General features: G+C 32.7%; 1 protein-coding gene and 1 long non-coding RNA gene across 5 annotated transcripts in view; one reads left to right on the top strand and one right to left on the bottom strand.

Annotated features, from left to right (window-relative positions):
• Nucleotides 1-1,583: 1,583 nt before the first annotated feature.
• LOC143048971 (uncharacterized) lies at nucleotides 1,584-11,473 on the top strand. Its single transcript, XR_012969968.1, has 2 exons — nucleotides 1,584-1,617; nucleotides 11,068-11,473. It is a non-coding gene; the product is annotated as an uncharacterized LOC143048971 (long non-coding RNA).
• The window catches only part of LOC143048935 (uncharacterized), a 32,064-nt gene continuing 22,698 nt past the window's right edge, over nucleotides 9,808-19,173 (bottom strand). For 3 of the 4 annotated variants that reach the window (XM_076222791.1, XM_076222797.1, XM_076222795.1), the window contains 2 exons: nucleotides 18,437-18,575; nucleotides 9,808-10,371 (listed from right to left, as the gene is read on the bottom strand). In XM_076222791.1, the coding sequence (XP_076078906.1) occupies nucleotides 10,081-10,371; nucleotides 18,437-18,575 (430 nt within the window). In that variant the 3' untranslated portion in view covers nucleotides 9,808-10,080. Of the gene's footprint in view, nucleotides 10,372-13,316; nucleotides 14,967-18,436; nucleotides 18,576-19,173 lie in introns of those variants that run through there. The other variant, XM_076222804.1, reaches the window with a different exon arrangement.

Below are 19,173 nucleotides of genomic sequence, written 5' to 3'. Positions count from 1 at the left end.
TCTATAAAGTTCCAACAAACCTAAATGACGATTTTGATACATACATGGTCGGAAATTAATAATATAACAAATATAGCCTTTGTATGAGGTCAATAAAGGATATATCAACCCAAAGAAGTATATCGACCTCGGACTTCGTCCTCAGTCAATATACTTCTTTCAGGTCAATATATCCTTGTATCGACCTCATACAAAGGCTATATTTGTATAATATATCTTATAATATACGGCGTGCCATACATATGCACTTAATGTGTTTGTTCAGTTGTTGTGTTGTTATCTCATTAGTGATTTGCCAGTACATATTTCCTTATTGTCAAAAAGTTTACAATACAAGTGAAGTTTGATATTCATAATGACTTTTTAAAAACATATTTTGAACAATATTAGCCTTATTAGCTAACGAAACATGTTACTTTTTGCGACGACAAACTTTAAAGTATTTGGAGATAATGCATTTTTTGATTGATTGAATCAATACATAGAAAAAGAGTCATTGGATTTCTCTAAAATAAAATTTTGATCGATTATGTATAAAAATTATTAGTACCAAAATAAATAAACAAATCACCAATATTTTTTTTTTAAATATCATTAATATCGTCCACAAATGTCGTTTTTTTTTCTCCAAATCATGAACATGTAATAAAAAATATTATTTATAAAGATCAAAGCGTTACATAAATTTTAAGACATGCCTATGTAAAGATGATACTCAAAATGTTTTTACAAAAATCCGTGATTACCTTTTGAAACAAATAAAGTATGTTCAAAGGAAAGAAATGTCCAAGAAACCGAAACGTTAAGTAAATGTTTAACGTTTCGATCTAATTTATTACTAAAAGTATCAAATAAAGGTGTATTGTGTATAACATATTTTAATCTAATGGGTAAATTAATTTGTATGCAAATTATTATATAAAAAATAATAATCATGGGAACAACACTGTAAATGGGGCGTTTACCCATTTCGGATATTCGCTATCCAGTCATTCTTAAATCGAACGGTTGACCGTAAGTTTTATTATGCCTGCTAACTTTGATATAATTTTTAGTAATTTAGAGTATAAAGATATTTTACAAATCCAGTTTACAGATCGTAAGCTGATGTTTGGTACATTAGAGAGTAATGACAAGTTTGTGTTTAGAATCTGTTAGCTGACTTCATGCGAAAAGCTTTAGATGGTTGCATTTGTGTTGTTACAACACACCTACTTTTAGTTTTGTTTTACTTGATTTTAACTTTTGCATAATTCGGTATTTCTTTTTTACATTTTTTGAATTTCTACACCGTGTCATTTTTAATGCTGTAACCATATAACCCTGACGTATTGAGTCTATAACTCAATATCGATCACTATGATAAATAAAACAGTTCTCTTTTCATTAAGCGTTTACAATGTATGTATGCGCTTAGTGTTCACTAATGTTTGCTCTGAGATACGATTGAATGATTTTACATGATACCCTATACAATGATATACACCAATTGTCCACTTCTGTTTACTCTGTGATACGGTTGAACGATTTTACGGGATGCCTTATAAAATATTCGTTCTCTTCATTATTAATATTGATAATTATTATACAGAAAAGAAGACAACAAATAATTAACAGGTTTTGGTTTTGTTGATAGTATTTAAGTGATGTTAGTAATCAAGGCGTTTTCAATCCAAGCAATGTCGTAGATTGTGTCCCTTCCGGAGCATCTGAGATGACCCCCAGATTTTGGTTCGTGTTGATTAGTCTTAAGTTTTCTATATTGTATTTTGTGTACTATTATTTGTTAATGCATTGAATCTTGAAATTTTTCGACCAATGATGTTAACTGGACCTATACATTTCCTATTGTTCTGACGGAACGAATATACATTGACACTCTCACTAAACAACTTACATTTTGGTAACAATGATAAAAGATAACACAGATACAAGTAAATCTAATTCATATATGGACTTGCACACAAACGCTGAAAATGAGGTTCAGTTGCGAACAAACTTTCCGACAAAAGGGTTGATTTGAGTTTCCGTAAAGTGTGAAACTTTATATTGAACGTTGTACATGCGCATATATATCTCCTAGTTTATGCACTTCTCCTTAGAATCAGTTTTTTTTATCATGATTGCTTTGATAGTGATTTGCCTTTAATATTGGGCATTGTAACAAGTAAAATAATTTTAGTCATCCCTTTCCTTTTGCTTTTTACTTTTGAGGAATTTAAATGATAGGAGTATTCATCAATAAGACAGCAACCCAATGATACAAATAAACTAAAGACACTTTAAATTTGATGTCAATACAAATGCATTTATGGATTTAGCTCAGTTGTCTATGCATCTATGTTGTGTTTGGTATGCTGACTGGTCCTTAGGTATTTTTTGACTCTGTTTTAAGGAGAAAAAAATACAACAACATGATTAATTAAAAGGTAATCTTTACAGGTTTAGTTCAATGACGTTCTAGTCAATTAAACCATCTTCGATTATTGTACCTCTATTTAGGAAGTCATTTTTAATCCTTGGAATATTGATTTAGATAATTATAATTTCAATTTGAATTCACAAGTAAACACGCATTTAAATGAATGCAACAACTAAAAACTTGACCACTCAAAGCTTCGGAAAAATTGCTAAAGACTTGTAAGCATCCTATTTAGAATGCGTTCTCAACTAAAATTTCAAATTCTCATGTACAGTTTTTTTCATACATTCCGTGAAATAACTAGGAAATAGCATATGTCAATGAAAAGATGCTAATTTTGAATAATTTGTCAAAGTATTTCTCAATTTTTTTATTGCTTTAATATTTTGTATAAGGTAGCATCTTTTTATAGTACATATGCTGTCTGTTTGATTTTATATGCTTCCAGCATTAAAATTTGATGTAGATGCTGTTGTTAAAATAATAATGTACTGGAGCATCTTACTTTTACTAGGATGCTAGTTTTGCATATATTTTTTTTTAAATATTTTTTTATTTTTTGGGGATGCTGGATTTCCTATATATATTGAAATGCTGGCATCCAGTCATATTGGGATGCTGGCATCCCGTTATTTTGGGATGCTGGCATCCAGTCATATTGGGATGCTGACATCCCGTTTTATTGAGATGCTGGCATCCAGTCATATTGGGATGCTGGCATCCAGTTATTTTGGGATGCTGGCATCCAGTCATATTGGGATGCTGGCATCCAGTTATTTTGGGATGCTGGCATCCCGTTTTATTGGGATGCTGGCATCCAGTCATATTGGGATGCTGGCATCCCGTTTTATCGGGATGCTGGCATCCCGTTATATCGAGATGCTGGCATCCCGTTATATTGAGATGCTGGCATCCCGTTATATTGGGATGCTGGCATCCCGAAAAAGCTGGATGCTGGGATCCAAAACTGTAGGAGTGCAGACATCGCAAAATATCCGAATGCAGTAATCCTACAAGTTCTGTTTGATATACTGTTGGCCGAATTTCTCCATTGCATAATTTTGTGTAATGCAAAAAATAAAACAACAACAAAAATCCGTTTGTTGTTTTCCTCCCAACACTTTATCTAATGACGTCAGGGATATTATGACGTAAGAGGTGTTTTACCATCATGCGTAGAGATTCATGCAGAGACAGTAAACATGATAAGAAATCAAATCTCAAGAATCACTTATACCGATATAAATATTTTTTGAAAAGTAATAAAAACAGGTAACCCTTTTAATATTCTCTTATTTGTTAGTTTTTCTTTTGTTTAATACTGAAAGCGCTTGCACTATTTTTCTACGCTTATTGCGGCAAATCCCACCCGCATGACGTCATGTAAAAAGAATGTTTAAAATCGGCGAAGTGGACATGGTTGCAAGGGGAAGGACGAAAAACACTTCTTTGGCCAGTATGCCGCAATTTATTATCATTTTGATATAACAGAAACATGTACGCAATAGAACGCTACTCATACAGGTAAGACAAAGTAGATTTGCTTATATTTTACATGCACTTCGTAGTCCGAGATTTCTCAGATTTAGCCATTCATAAGGAATATTCTACTCAACTCGACAACTGTATGTCTGTAATGGTTTCAAATATATATATTATCAGATGTCGAATTTTTCTATAGGAGACGATTTGACTTGTGCCCGTCCGAGATTACTCTGACGTCCTACGCTCATGGGCCTAGCTTGTCTTGCAAAACAGCTGAAGTCCGAGCAATCTCGGACGCATTTCAGTGACTTGATACGCCAGCCGGATATAAATATAATTCTGATTACTTCCAGAAGGAATTACAGGCTTAAATGGTTAGGCAACAATGATTAATGTCAGTCGCCAGATTCTCCCATGTTGTCGGGGAGGCCGATGCACTTCGATCCGTTTGTGGTAGCCAATGGTGATTCCAGAACTTTCTATAAATTGGATTTGGGGGGGGGGGGGGGGGGGCACTGACTGCCATAACAAAGGGACCCGCTAAAGTCATCTTTTAGTGTTTACCTCAGTCTGTATAATAAACCAATTTTTTTCACACGAAAAAGGAGGGGGCTGGATCCGCCTATGGTAGCGATGAGCCGCCGAGACAGACATACTTTAATATGACTACATGACAGTTTTTACCATTTTTTTTACATCGAGTCTATGAGAGAGAAATTATGACTGTAACAGTGATTAGTGCCAAATTACCAAAAAACTTGAAGGAAGACTATTTCTATATTAGGGTAGGTATGGAAATAGGAAATACACATATATAGACAATAATAGTGAATTGACTTGACATATCAACGATATAAGGATGAGGCTTAGAAACGGGGAAATGCGAGGCTGTGCCGAGCTATTTCCCCGTTTCGGGCCGAATCCTTATATTGTTGATATGTCAAGTCAATGCACTATTATTGTCTTTATACTGCAATCTAAAGAAAAACAACATTTCAATTGTTGTTTAATGCGTTTAGGTTATTTATTTGATTTAAATATTGGGGAAAATCACCTTTAAAAAGGCCTCATATCATGCTCGCGGAGAAATATACAACACAATGAAATGTACATTTTTACCTGTTGAATTCCACACTCGATGGTGAACGAAATCGTTTGAGTATGGACTAAAATATCAATCATAAGCATAAAACATAATGATTAATAGGTTGCAAACAAAAAATATTAACAAATGATATGTATGTTTTTCCAATAATTGCAAAAGAAACAAGGTTGAGTCGTTCCACGCATCGTTGTATGCATTGGAAACAAGAACAGGTTAAAGAGGTCGTATGAATAATTAAATATTATTTCGGCAACTTCTATTTAAATATTCATGAGGAAAAGTGATATCGGCATAGGCGGATCCAGGGGGGGGCGCGGGCCCCCCCTTTCGTGGGAAAAATTTGGTTGATTATATAGGGAATCATTGAAGCATGACTGGAGCGGGCCCCCCCTTAGGAAAAATTCTGGACCCGCCACTGATCGGGTCAGTGACTGTATATGACATAGAAATATACAGTCAACATATTTTGACTGCTCAAATAGAACGAGTGCAGTATACATTTTTTTTTATTTTGCTTTATGGAAATATGTACTTTTTCATGAAGTTCTGAATAGTTTTGACAAAAATATTATCGACATAAACCCCACCGAGACGATTAACCACCATCAATATGGCCATGGCCAGTAAAAATATTGGGTCCGCAAAATTAATTTGTTTACCCCTAGACAACCTATAAGAAAACCATTAAAATGCATCACTGGTAAGAGTTCTTTGAGTTCAAGAAAAATAAAGTATGAAAAACTTAATTTCAGATTGATTTTCGGTCTAGAAAATTGAATGTGTTTGCCTTTTTTTTGCAAGGGTCTAAAACCAGTTAACTTGTGCCCGTCCGAGATTACTCCGAGTCTTGACTTCCTACGCTCATGGGCCTAGCTTGTCTTGCAAAACAGCCGTTTGGAGTCCGAGTAATATTTGAGTAATGGTATGATTGCTAATGAGACAACTCTCCACCGGACTGAGACCAAATAATGTAGCACTAATATGACTAAGCAGTTTACAATTAAATGTCGGCATATGGCCTCCAACAATGAACAAAACTCATACTGCATAGTCATATATATATGAATCAGATTGAATGTAAAATTTGAAATACTATGTTTTAAAAGAAAGAAACGCTTATCATACATAACAGATTTACCGATTTCAAAATAAATTTACTCTAATATATATACATTTTGTACTTAGCTTACTGGCAGGAATTAATAATAATAGGTTACATGTATAGTTTTATGGGTCAAGCTAGTCTTACAAATATGCCTCGGAGTCATCTTTTCATAAATGATTTTAAGCTGATATTTTCGTGATTTATTACTTTTTTTTTTAAACGAAGCTCGGTGGAAGCTTGATAATAAAAGCAATGCATATATATAGCAAATTTGCAAAATAAATGAAAAGAAAATACGAAAATTAAGGAAAATGTAAATATCGCTACAAGAGTTTTGTGTTCCAGGACTAGGCTAAAATAAAAAAACAACACACAAATTCAAAAAAGCTGTTAACCGAATACACCCTTAGATGGGAATTAAATTTCACGAAAGTCGCTAAATACATGTAGGATGTATTTCTAAAAAAACCACTTTTCTCCCTTTCATAATGTACAGTATAGACCTGGATGTTGTTCCATAAAAAAATCAATTGAACTAGTGGTTCATATGTCAAATGTTTGTGTTTTGAATAGTAACAACAGGCATATATTGGTGTGGAAAACTTAATTTAAAAGAAGTTTAAATGAAGGTTTTCTTCGAATAATAATGCGTTTTTTCGTTCCCTAGTGGTGTGATGTTACAACGAAAATTTATTGTTGATAATATTTCATATAATTATTTATTTCTCTTTTCAGCATTTGTAAAGAAGTGGCTTCACCTTTCTGGTTACTATTCATGTGTTGTGTATTAATGTATCGCAACACTTTATAGTTATTGGACAGGTTAAACTCAGACGACGAATCATCCAAACAGCACAAGATCTTTTGTGATTCCAGCTGATTTCAGATCACTAGCAATACATGATAATAGAAAGTTTGAAAGTTCCAGTTCGTGTAACTGATTTGATTAAATGATTAACAAATATTGAAATTTTAAAATACAGAAAAAAGATACAAGTTTAATAATGATTGTAATAAAGAAAATGTAAGTTTTGTTAATAAAATGAAAGGCTCAAGTACTAGAAGATCCTGACGTGATGTACTGACTCATTGGAAGATGTATACAGCAAGTCCAGAGATACTGACAATATCCAGTACGTACAGATCATAGACACTGTGCACTAGTATCAATACTAGATTATTTTTAAATATTGCATTGTGGTACACGTTTTATTGTATACAGGCAATTGCGGGAAACAAATCTCCTTAATTTATACATTGGATGCCAATGGGGTTTCTCATAGACACAAAACAAAATTATTATGCAGGTTTAAATATAACGCACCTCATATTTAGCATTTTAATAAAGGTACAGTCACCAATCCGTTTTGTAGAGTGTTTGTCCTGGATGACTTAGTTCATCAGAAATTCCCAAGGTTGATGGTCATTGGGCAAATTCATTTGATTGATAAAATGCCATACAAGATGAGCAGCATTTTTTTTTTTAATTTTGTCCAGTTGATTTCTGAAAGCCATGGAAACTACTAAACTTGATATGATTTCAGCTGGCAATTGCATTAAGCTTATTTAAAAAAAAAATTCTATGAACATTCGAAACATGAGCATATCAGATTTGAAAATTATAGTCCTGATGTCATCATATATAAATGTATTGTCTCGAGACCACAATAGTCAATAACATGTATACCTCATGTCTTACATATATATAATGGTATTCAAATTCAGAAAAATAACATTAAAATTGGCTAATTATTGGAAACTTACCGGTAGTACATTGACATAGTTTTATAAATATATAAATTGTTGACATCAGCATTCACATGGTCAACTAGCACTTTACAATTCAGACTCAGTTTGTTGGTCAAGTATACATTTCACACTCTGACCTATGATGTCACATTCTCAATATGCATTAAACTGGCCACTGGACATGAACAAAGACTAAAAATATAATCTTCCCGGCATTCATCAGTAGCTTTTTTTTTATGTTTACTTGATTGTTTTCATATGCATTAAACACACATCAAAACCTTAGGAAATGTACTGTGTGATATATTGGTGGATTAATACTAAAATCCAATTGATTAGAAAGCAGCATTTAAATTCGTGTCATAATGAAAAATGGTACATGTCTGCAAGGTTGTGATGCCAGAATCCCTATATTTTGGGAAGCCAGCATCCGGATATTTTGGTATGTCAGCATCCAGATATATTGAGATGCCAGCATCCCGATATTTTGGGATGCCAGCATCCAGATATTTTGGGATGCCAGCATCCGGATATATTGGGATGCCAGCATCCGGATATTTTGGGATGCCAGCATCCGGATATTTTGGGATGCCAGCATCCAAATATATTGAGATGCCAGCATCCCGATATTTTGGGATGCCAGCATCCGGATATATTGGGATGCCAGCATCCGGATATTTTGGGATGCCAGCATCCGAATATATTGAGATGCCAGCATCCCGATATTTTGGGATGCCAGCATCCAGATATTTTGGGATGCCAGCATCCAGATATATTGGGATGCCAGCATCCGGATATTTTGGGATGCCAGCATCCAAAAGTATTGGGATGCCAGCATCCGGATATTTTGGGATGCCAGCATCCAGATATATTGGGATGCCAGCATCCGGATATTTTGGGATGCCAGCATCCGGATATTTTGGGATGCCAGCATCCAGATATGTTGGGATGTCAGTTTCCGGATATGTTGGGATGCCAGAATCTATAAATAATTGGAAGCCAGCATCCAAACGTTGAGGTATTCAATATGAAATTAAAAGAATTACATCAGCATCTATCAAAGGTGAAGATGCAATTTTAATCGTTTTCTTCATTATCCGCAGACACTTTTTTGAAATATGCTATGTACAGAAATAAGAAGTGCTTTTTATACAAAACAATTTCACAACTACAAAAGTTATTAATATAATCGAGAGAGCATCCATAATCTTTAAGACCCAATAAAATTCATTATGTAGCATCTAATATTCATAGAAATAAATGAATCAGTATGATTTTTGGTAAAATGAGCATATGTTGATACTTAAACAAATGCAATATAGTAGAAATATTCCAAATATGGAACATGGCCATAACATTTTCTCTGGACATTGAAAAATTTAGTAGAATACAACATAATTTTACCATAAAAATTCAAAAATTGTCAAAAAATTCTCTTTAAGCATATGAGAATTACAAATTTTAGTTGAGAACACATTTTAGCATATCCGCAAAACAATTACGGACGCCATCACGAATTGGTTTGCCGTTATGAAATAACCGTTTCACAAATGATATCGGATATGTTTCTTATGTCGTAACTACAATACCCTTCCCTTTTCATGGATGTGACCTACTGAATTAGGCTATTTACCAGATTTGTATTAACATAATGCAACACGACGGATGCCACATGTGGAGCAGGATCTGCCTACCCTCTGGAGCACATGAGATCACCCCAAGTTTTTGGTGGGGTTCGTGTTTCTTAGTCTCTAGTTTTCTGTGTTTTGTCTTTTGTACTGTTATTTGTCTGTTTGTCTTTTTATTTTAGCCATGGCGTTGTCAGTTTATTTTCAATCTATGAGTTTTACTGTCCCTCTGGTATCTTTCGTCCCTCTTTTAGATAAAAAGAAAACCCACTTAATATAGCTATAGAATTGAATGTGAAAAACACTCAAAATATTTTCGTGCAAAGAGTTTTTTTTATTGATTTTCACGAGAAACTGTGAAATATAAAAATATAAAAACTGACACATTTGTATCAAATAAATAACAGTTTTAATCCATTTTTTCTCTATAATACCTTGCATTTTTTTCAATAGGAGAAAGGATATTATCAATAAATACATTCCAGTTACACATCATGCGATCCATATTTTAGTACACATACTCATTTTCATGATTTGTTCTAACAAGAAAACCTTTCGGTGTCAAATCAAAGGTTCTTCATCCATGTCAGTTCCTTTTTGACACATCAACCTTCATCATATGAATCTCGTAGCAAACAGAGTGTTGAGTTAGATTGTGTTCAAACAAATTTCTCCAAAAAGGATTTCTATGGTACCAATAAATCCGAAATCCTATATCATATAATGATTTCAATTGCAATAGAAAAGACACAGCAGGCGTCGCATGAAATTCAATAAGAAGCATTGTTACATCTTCAAAATATCCTTGCTTGATCATAACTGGCATACTGACCCATTCAGAGCCTTCAATGTCCATTTTAATGATATGCATAATACTCTGAAAAAGACACAGTTATCACTTAAATAGATAAAAAGCGACAAATGATAAAAAAAATTATCCAGAGACATGTTAATGCAAATAAAGGGTCTTTAACAATAGACAATTGTCCATGTGATACATGTGAATCAGTTTAACAGAGCTATCAAATATATGCCATTAAGGCCACATCTTCCTATATTAGAACCAACTATATGGCAACGTTAAGCCACTGATAAGGTTCCTGACGATGGGACAGGCATTTTAACATGTGGTTAGATTTTCTTTTTTCAAAATAAGTATTTGTTGTTTTTTTACAATTCTATAGGCTGAAGTACAACTAAAATAAAAGTGTACGAGTCGTCCGATGTAACAAAGTTAGAACACTAACTATGAAGCTTGAATTTTTAAAATTGGTTGTTGAAATTTATTTTTATCAAACATTGTAATGATTACAAATGAATGTAAAGGTGACTATATTTTTTTAACTAAGCTATTGATACTGTTTTGTTCTATTCTAAGTCGACCATTTATTTTTACTTAGCTACTAAGGCCGTTTTTTTCTCCCATTTTTCTACTCTCTGTAAAAGTGATTGCCTTTTAATTATTTATTGCTCACTGAAAATAAATTGTTGATTGATTTATTGATTAATTTGTGTTTACGCCACTTTGAACGCTATTGTTCTATTTCGTTGATGTCATTTTTTTTATTGGTAGAGGAATGGCTATAAAGAACAACCGACCTTTTGCAGACAGACTGTTCATCCTAGTCCGCGCGGGATTTGAATCCGACACCACAGTGTTTGTATGCTAATGATACAGTAGTTTGACTGCGTAGACCACTTGGTTCTCGATACCTCTAAATAAACCTATTCCACAGATATATTTAACGCTTGGCGGCAGAAAATTCATGTTTTTATGAGATCTCAACCCTGCCCTCTACCTCAAGCCAATGAAGATAGCCAATGTAAGCCTTCTTTAATGAGGATGGTTTGAGCAGTCTTTATACCGGGTTAACCAACAAAATGTGCACAATTACACTTTGATCACCCATTCCTCGACTACATGTGACAAATGTCAGTTGTCAATTAGAATATGCAGTTTACTTGCAAAATATACTGTTTGACATTTTATTTTAATTTACATCATTAAGCGAGCTGCAACCTGAATATGTATAAAAAAAAAGTTAAATCACAAAAATACTGAACTCAGAGGAAAATCAATTCGGAAAGTCCCTTATCACATGGCAAAATCAAATGACAAAACACATAAATAACGAATGGACAAGAACTGTCGGTACAGGCATTTTCATATGTAGAAAATGATGGATTAAACCTGGTTTTATAGCGCTAAACCTCTCACTTTGTTGACAGTCTCATCAAATTCCGTTATATTTACAATGATGCGTGAACTAAGCAGACATAATAAATAAAATAGTCAAAATATGGGTACAGCAGTCATCATCGTGTAACAATTTTAAAAGGAACAATTTAACAGAACACAAAAACATTTATCTACAAACACATTCATTGCTTCGCGTGTTTGACGTCAGAAAATTTTATACGTCACATGTTTTTGTCGTTCAATGTTTATACAAACAATTTTAAAATTTTACATGGGCAATGTTAGCATACAGGATTAAAAAATCAAAAGTATGTAAGAATTAATTTCAGAAATAGACCGAAATTATCGTCACTGTTTTACTTTTTTTATTGGTAAGGAGGTACAAAAACACAAAACCATCATCTCGATACTCAAAATCAATCTAAGAAATTATGTGTTCAAACCAGATAGAATAAGCAGTGTCTTTGTGCACAAGTACATGTGAATTTGTACAGAAAAAATATATCATTTAATACAAGGATATTTTTGAATTATTTAGTTCCTGCACAAAAGCTAACACATATTAAGAGCTATAAATTTGTTTAAGATTTTATTGTAAAAATGCAAATATAACTATGTTCTCCCTTCCTTCACAAAGTACTATTTGATAAAAAAAAAAACCCAAAAAAATCAATCAAAATATTTTTTCATTACTATGACACAAGGGTTAATGTAAGTTTAGAACACTAATTCTTTTTTTTTAGTGTTTTTCATGAATTAAACAAAACATTATTTATGAAACAAAAAGGAATTTTGTAAAATGCATGTCTGTGTAGGAATTAAAATTGGTCAAATATAATTTGGAATCTTTTGTCTACCAATTAGCAATTTGTTAGCACTGTCCCAAACTCAGAATTTCTTCATAATAAGATAAAAATAACACAATGTATATTTAATAACAGGAAATGTAAAATACATCGTAAGCTGGATGACAAATATGGACACCAAGATAAGTTAATGCATCCGAACACTTATGATGTGATATAGGATCTGTTATTTCAACTTGGGAATCATAGTGAAGAATAAATAAGGCAATAGTAGTATACCGCTGTTCAAAAGTCATAAATCGACAGAGAGAAATAAATTCGAGTTTCAAACTAAAACCGAGGGAATCACATCAACTATAAGAGGAAAACAAACAACGAAATTACAGGAACACTGAAGAGAAACAAAAACAAACGTTAATGCAAATACATAGAAAATAACTATTTAATAACAACTGCTATAATCCTGAATTAGTACAGGACATGTTAAAGAAGAAATGGTTGGTTAAACCTAATTTTATGGCTAGCAAAACCTCTCGCTAAGATGGCAATGTTTAAATACAGTTAAATTGGCCACTTTACGTGACAGGAATACAGTAGAAATAAATGCAAGACCACTCAGGACAGGAAAATACATGTATAAATAATATGATACTAGCAGTACATTTCGACATGTAAACCACAGATTAACATCCAAAACAAATCAATAATTTCCATCTATTTAACAGGTACAATTGTTAAATGATTATATATATGAATACGATAAAATATGGGACTCTTTGTACTACATAAAAGTAAAACTAGACGATAAACACAAACTAGAGGATAGTAGATTTCTTTATTATATTAGTTGATATAATCGAAAATGTATGATGAAGCGAAAAGTTGACATGTAGAAAGAGTTCATAAACAAAACTGGTTTACTATATTGATCGCTCCATTTTGTTTTAGAATTCCTTCGAATGCATCCCTCCGAAATACTAAAGAACTGCAAACCCAATTAACCTTAGCTGTATATTTCTAAACCTTGAGAAATTGTTGGTCCATAATGCTCTTAAACGTTGTTTTTGATTTAGCGTCTCTCACTTATTTTCGAGCCTCCCTGATGAGTATTCTACAGACAAGACGCTCGTCTAGCATACACAATTTTAAGCCTGGTATATATGATGAATTAATTATTACATATGTTAACATATTTAGTGTTTATACAAACAAGAATGTGTCCAATGTACACGGATGCCCCACTTGCATTATCATTTTCCATGTTCAATGGACCATGAAATTGGGTAAAAAATATAATTTGGCCATAAAAGTAAAAAGATCAACCAAAAGGGAACATATGTACTAAGTTTCAAGTTGATTGGACTTTAACTTCATCGAAAACTACCGTGACCAAAAACTTGAACCTGAAACTCACACTTTTAATTTCTATGTTCAGTGGACCATGAAAATGGGGGTCAAAAGTCTAATTTGGTTTTAAAATAAGAAAGATCATATCATAAGTAACATGTGTACTAAGTGTCAAGTTGATTGGACTTCAGCTTCATCAAAAACTACCTTGACCAAAAACTTTAACCTGAAACTCGCACTTTTAATTTTCATGTTCAGTGGACCATGAAAATGGGGTCAAAAGTTTAATTTTGTTTTAGAATAAGAAAGATCATATCATAATGAACATGTGTACTAAGTTTCAAGTTGATTGGACTTCAGCTTCATCAAAAACTACCTTGACCAACAACTTTAACCTGAAGTGGGACGAACGGACGGAAGGACGAACAGACGGACAGACGGAACGACGCACATACCAGAAAACATAATGCCCCTCTACTATCGTAGGTGGGGCATAAAAATAAACACAGGGGAATGAGTAGTATAAGACTCGCAACCAGGTTCTCGCTGGGTTTACTAAAGAAAATTAAAACGATAATAGTTGTACAAAACCATGTTTTGCATCACATAAATTACAAAATAGAAGTTCTGATCATTTCTATTTAGTACCATGTAATATTATTTTAAAGAAAACAGTACATCATTAATAAATACATTCCAGCTACACATCAGTCTATCCATTTCAGTGAAACATATCCATCTGCGTTGTTTAGATGTTCTCACTTAACTAGAACACCTTCTGTAGTGGAATGGTTATCTTTATGTCAAATCAAATTTTTGTTATCCATGTCAGTTCATGTTCTACACATCAACTTTCATCATATGAACCTCGTAGCAAGCAGAGTGTTGAGTATCATTGTGAACAAACAAATTTTTCCAAAAGGGATTTCTATGGTACCAAAAAATCCTAAATCCTATATCATATAATGATTTCAATTGCAACAGATAGGACACAGCAGGATATGCATGAAATTCAATAAGAAACTGTTTTACATCTTTAAAATATCCTTGCTTGATCATAACTGGCATACTGACCCATTCAGATTTTTCAATGTCCATTTTAATAATGTCCATTTTTCTCTGAAAAAGACATAGTTATTACTTAAATAGATAAAGTTAGATGTAATTGCCAAAGCGACCAAATGATAAAGCAATTTATTTATCACAGACTATTATCATTGGTCTGTAATCAAGATCATTTTTTCGTATATTAAAAACGTAATATATGATAAAGGTTAGCCACTGGCGAGCTTCCCAAATAAGGGACTGTTTGTTGAACTCCTGGATGGATTCGAAGCTGAAGTACAAATAAAATTCTACAAAAAGTCATCCGATATGACAAGGTCAGGATGCCAATTATGAAGTTCGTACAAAGAAATTGCTTGCTAAAATCTATTTTGCGAGAAGCCGAAAATATCGCATGCCAGAGAATATAAACCGACATGGGATTAATTAACAATCTTAAACCGTGTTAGATAATTTTAGTATAAGAAAGATGCAATGTGTAGTCAAAGACAATTACAAACTCAAAACAAAAACCAAGCAAAATGTTACATTATGTTTTGTAAAATTCTGAAGCAAAGCCAACTTTTGTTAAAAGTAGAAAAAAATAAAAAAATAAAAAAAAATCCATGGAAAATTCAAAACGGAGTCCCTTATGGCAAAACTAAAAGCGCAAACATGTTTGGTGTGAGCCATGGCTCTGCGTTGAAGACCTTATTTTGACCTATGATGTTGTACTTTTACAAATTGTGACTTGGATGAAAGTTGTCTCATTGACACTCATGCCACATCTTCTTATATTTAATTAAAGCTAGCTAAATCTAAGGGATGTTATGAGCATTCTGTGCAACGGGTAATTAAACGAAATGTATTTACTGCACAACGAACACATTGATGATATAGTTTCACATATAAGAATACATGTAAAAAATATTTCCATTCTCCATTTAAACTGTATACCTTACCACAAAATTATGTTCCTTTGCCTGTCCTGTGTATATCATTGTATATGGCGGCTTTTTGGTTTCAAGGATATAGTGTTTTTTTTAATTCTTTAACATCTCACAGCGGTATACTACTTTTGCTTTTATTTATTCACCCCTAATTGTATTGACTTTGTATTTACATTGTATCATAGATCATATTTATTTGTTCAGTGTTTGTCCACTACTGTTAATATGTCGTTTGACTGAGTAAAGCCATTTCAATTGATATTTTATAGTGTTTCTTTCTATGTTGTGAGTTGTCTCATTGGCACATATACCGCATCTACTTATATCTATAATATATTTCAGCAAAATTAATCAAAATCTATCCTCTCTATATTCTGTTTGTAATTTTTATTTATTTGACATAATATGCAAGCTAAATATGTTAAACATTATCATTATTGTTTTACTTCTTTAATGATAAGGAGATACCAAAACTCGAAACCATCACAGCTGTCCTCCAACTCATTCAAACAAATTCAACTTCTTATCAGATATAACAAGCAGAATATGTATGCACAAGTACATATAACTTTAAAGAGAACATAATTACAATTTAATACTGGATATTTGTTAATTATTTTTTTTCCGCCACAAAAGCTTACAAGTATCATGGTCAACACTTTTAGGAATATCGTTGGTTTAAAGAGAATACACATAGACAGTGTGTATCTAATATCTATTCAGTGGTCTTTTTTTTTAAATCAAAACCCAGTCAGGTACATTGCTATGAAGATAAATCTGAAATGTTTCGCCCAGACAAAAGATTAAAACATTGATGCTAAATGATTGAAATAAAATACAGAAAACACATGAAAAGCTGACCAATTATTTATTGTTGGTATTTGTTTTTATGTAGACCAATGGAAATAGATCTTAATATCGAAGACATGATCACTCATATAATCCGAAATTCGACTTAAGATAGTTAGTAAGATAAACAAAAAAATACCTAGAGTATTAGTGATTTCACACTATATTTACGAAGTCAGTAAATTCCATATGGGGCTCGAGTTAAGCTCGCTCTCGTCTCATGTGGGGTTTACTGATCCCGTATTCATCGTAATAAGTAATGAGCACACTGCGTACTTAAATAACTAAAAATGTTCTCTCTTCCTTTTGTAAGTATCAGTTCATCAAAAGTATTTTTTCCCCATTAAAACTATGATATGAGGGGCCAAATAATTTGAGTATCCCTAATTATTTATTTGGTTGCTGACAGGAATAAAAAAAAAAAGTTATACAAAAATGAATGCTTGAAATTATCTGTCTGTTATTTGCAATTTTTATCTTAAAGCATTGGTAAAATTCAATTTTGAACTTTTTGATTGTCAATTTGCATCTCGTTATCAATTTCCAGAACCCTTGGATTTTGGTTCATTATATGATGAAAATAAAAAAAAAGTTAAATCACAAAAATTTGCACTCCGACGAAAATTTAAAACGAAAAGGTCCTAATCAAATGGTAAAACACATCAAACAAATGGACAACAACTGGTCCAAGGACACAGTTATCGTCCTTTGGTTTTCGTTGTCTAGTCCCTAGTGTGAACAGTGTATAACTTTGATTTTTAATTGGATACACTTTCCTAATTTATTTCTTGATATTAAATGCGTGAAATATTAAGTAAGGGGATGAAATTACGTTGACGTTTCCATAATTTTGATATTATTTGTCCCACTAGCATTACACTTCACTGTAAAAATCTTTTTGAGAAAGAACAGCTGCGATTTTTTTAATTTGAATTTATTGTCTAAAAGAAATCCACTACGAAATAACAGCTTGAAATGTATAAATACGCCATATAACGAACAGGTACTTAAACATTATTTACTGCTATGATGTAGGTTTTGCTGTTATTTTAAATTGTGAATCATGGTCATGAAAACAATTAATGACTTTTCTCTCTATCAATATTTCCCATATTTTTATGTATTAGATGTAGTCTTCTCATATCTGTGCGGCATCAGTTACGAAGATATGAGATGACTACATCTGGTTTACTTGGCTTTTATAACATTTTTTTATTCGAGTGTCCCTGATGAGTCTTTTGTAGACAAAACACGCGTCTAGCGTAAATATAAAATTCTAATCCTGGTATCTATGATGAGTTTTTTTTTTATACATAGTAGTAATGAATAATTATTTTATAACATACCTTTTTTAAAGGGAAGTTAGTTTTGACAAAACATGGCGTCATTATGTTAAATTTTCCTGATGTAGCAGCACTGTCAGAAGATGTCATTGTGTCAATTTCAAATTGACACTTAATCATTTCTTTCAAATGACAATATAAATTGCTGTACTTTCTCGTTTATTTCTGGTTTTATTGCCAAAACTTGAAAAGTTTGCAGAAAAATGATCACACTTCTATGAAAATTATTACTGATAACTGAAATTATTTTGTTAAACCGTCGACATTTTGTGCGACATAAAAGTAAACCTGGAAGATATATGTACACTTGTCAATTGGTAAGATTAAAGAAAGACTTTTCTTAAATTAGTTCAAGTATACCATAATGAAATATTAGTCCTCCCAGAACAAAACATGTACTTACATTTTCATGACCAAGAGCTTTACTAATATTTTGGAATGTTGACATCTTAAATTTGTTACGTCTTGTATATTCAACTTCTCCAATACCAACATCGTGGAACCAAGCTTTTTCAGATCTTCTCCTTGATTTCATTTTCATGCTTAAATACCAACAAATTACAATAAATATTAGATAATGGAAATAGAAAAGAAGAATTCGAACTGCGTTGAAACTTACAAAAAATGCCACCGTTTTTTGCTTCTGCTCACAAGGAAGCTATTCAACCAAGGACCAAGTAAAAATCATCCCTTCGTAAATTTTACGGACGCCATCACGAGTTGGTAGACCGTTATAAAATATTCGTTTTACAGATTATATCGGATTTGTTCCATATGTTGTTGTAACTACAATACCGTTCCCTTTTGATGAAGAAACATAACGCACTAGACTATTTACCTGCTTTATAATATTATAATAACAAGAGCAACACGAGCAACACGACGGGTGCCACATCTGGTACAGGATTTGCTTACCCTTCCGGAGCATCTGAGATCACTCTAAGTTTTTGGTAGGTTTCGTTTAGCTAAGTTTTTAGTTTTCTGTGTTGTGTCTTGTGTACTATCTTTTTTTGTCATGGCGTTGTCAGCTTACTTTCAATCTATGAGTTTGAATGTCCCTCTGGTATCTTTTGCACCTCTTCTGCTAGTTTACATGTGGACTGATATAAGATCACTATTGAACTGGGTAATATTCATTTT

This window comes from Mytilus galloprovincialis, chromosome 1 (genome assembly GCF_965363235.1).
Source record: "Mytilus galloprovincialis chromosome 1, xbMytGall1.hap1.1, whole genome shotgun sequence".
Taxonomy (NCBI): Eukaryota; Metazoa; Mollusca; class Bivalvia; order Mytilida; family Mytilidae; genus Mytilus; species Mytilus galloprovincialis.
Note: the sequence above shows the minus strand (reverse complement) of the source record. Positions and strands in the feature narration are given on the sequence as shown.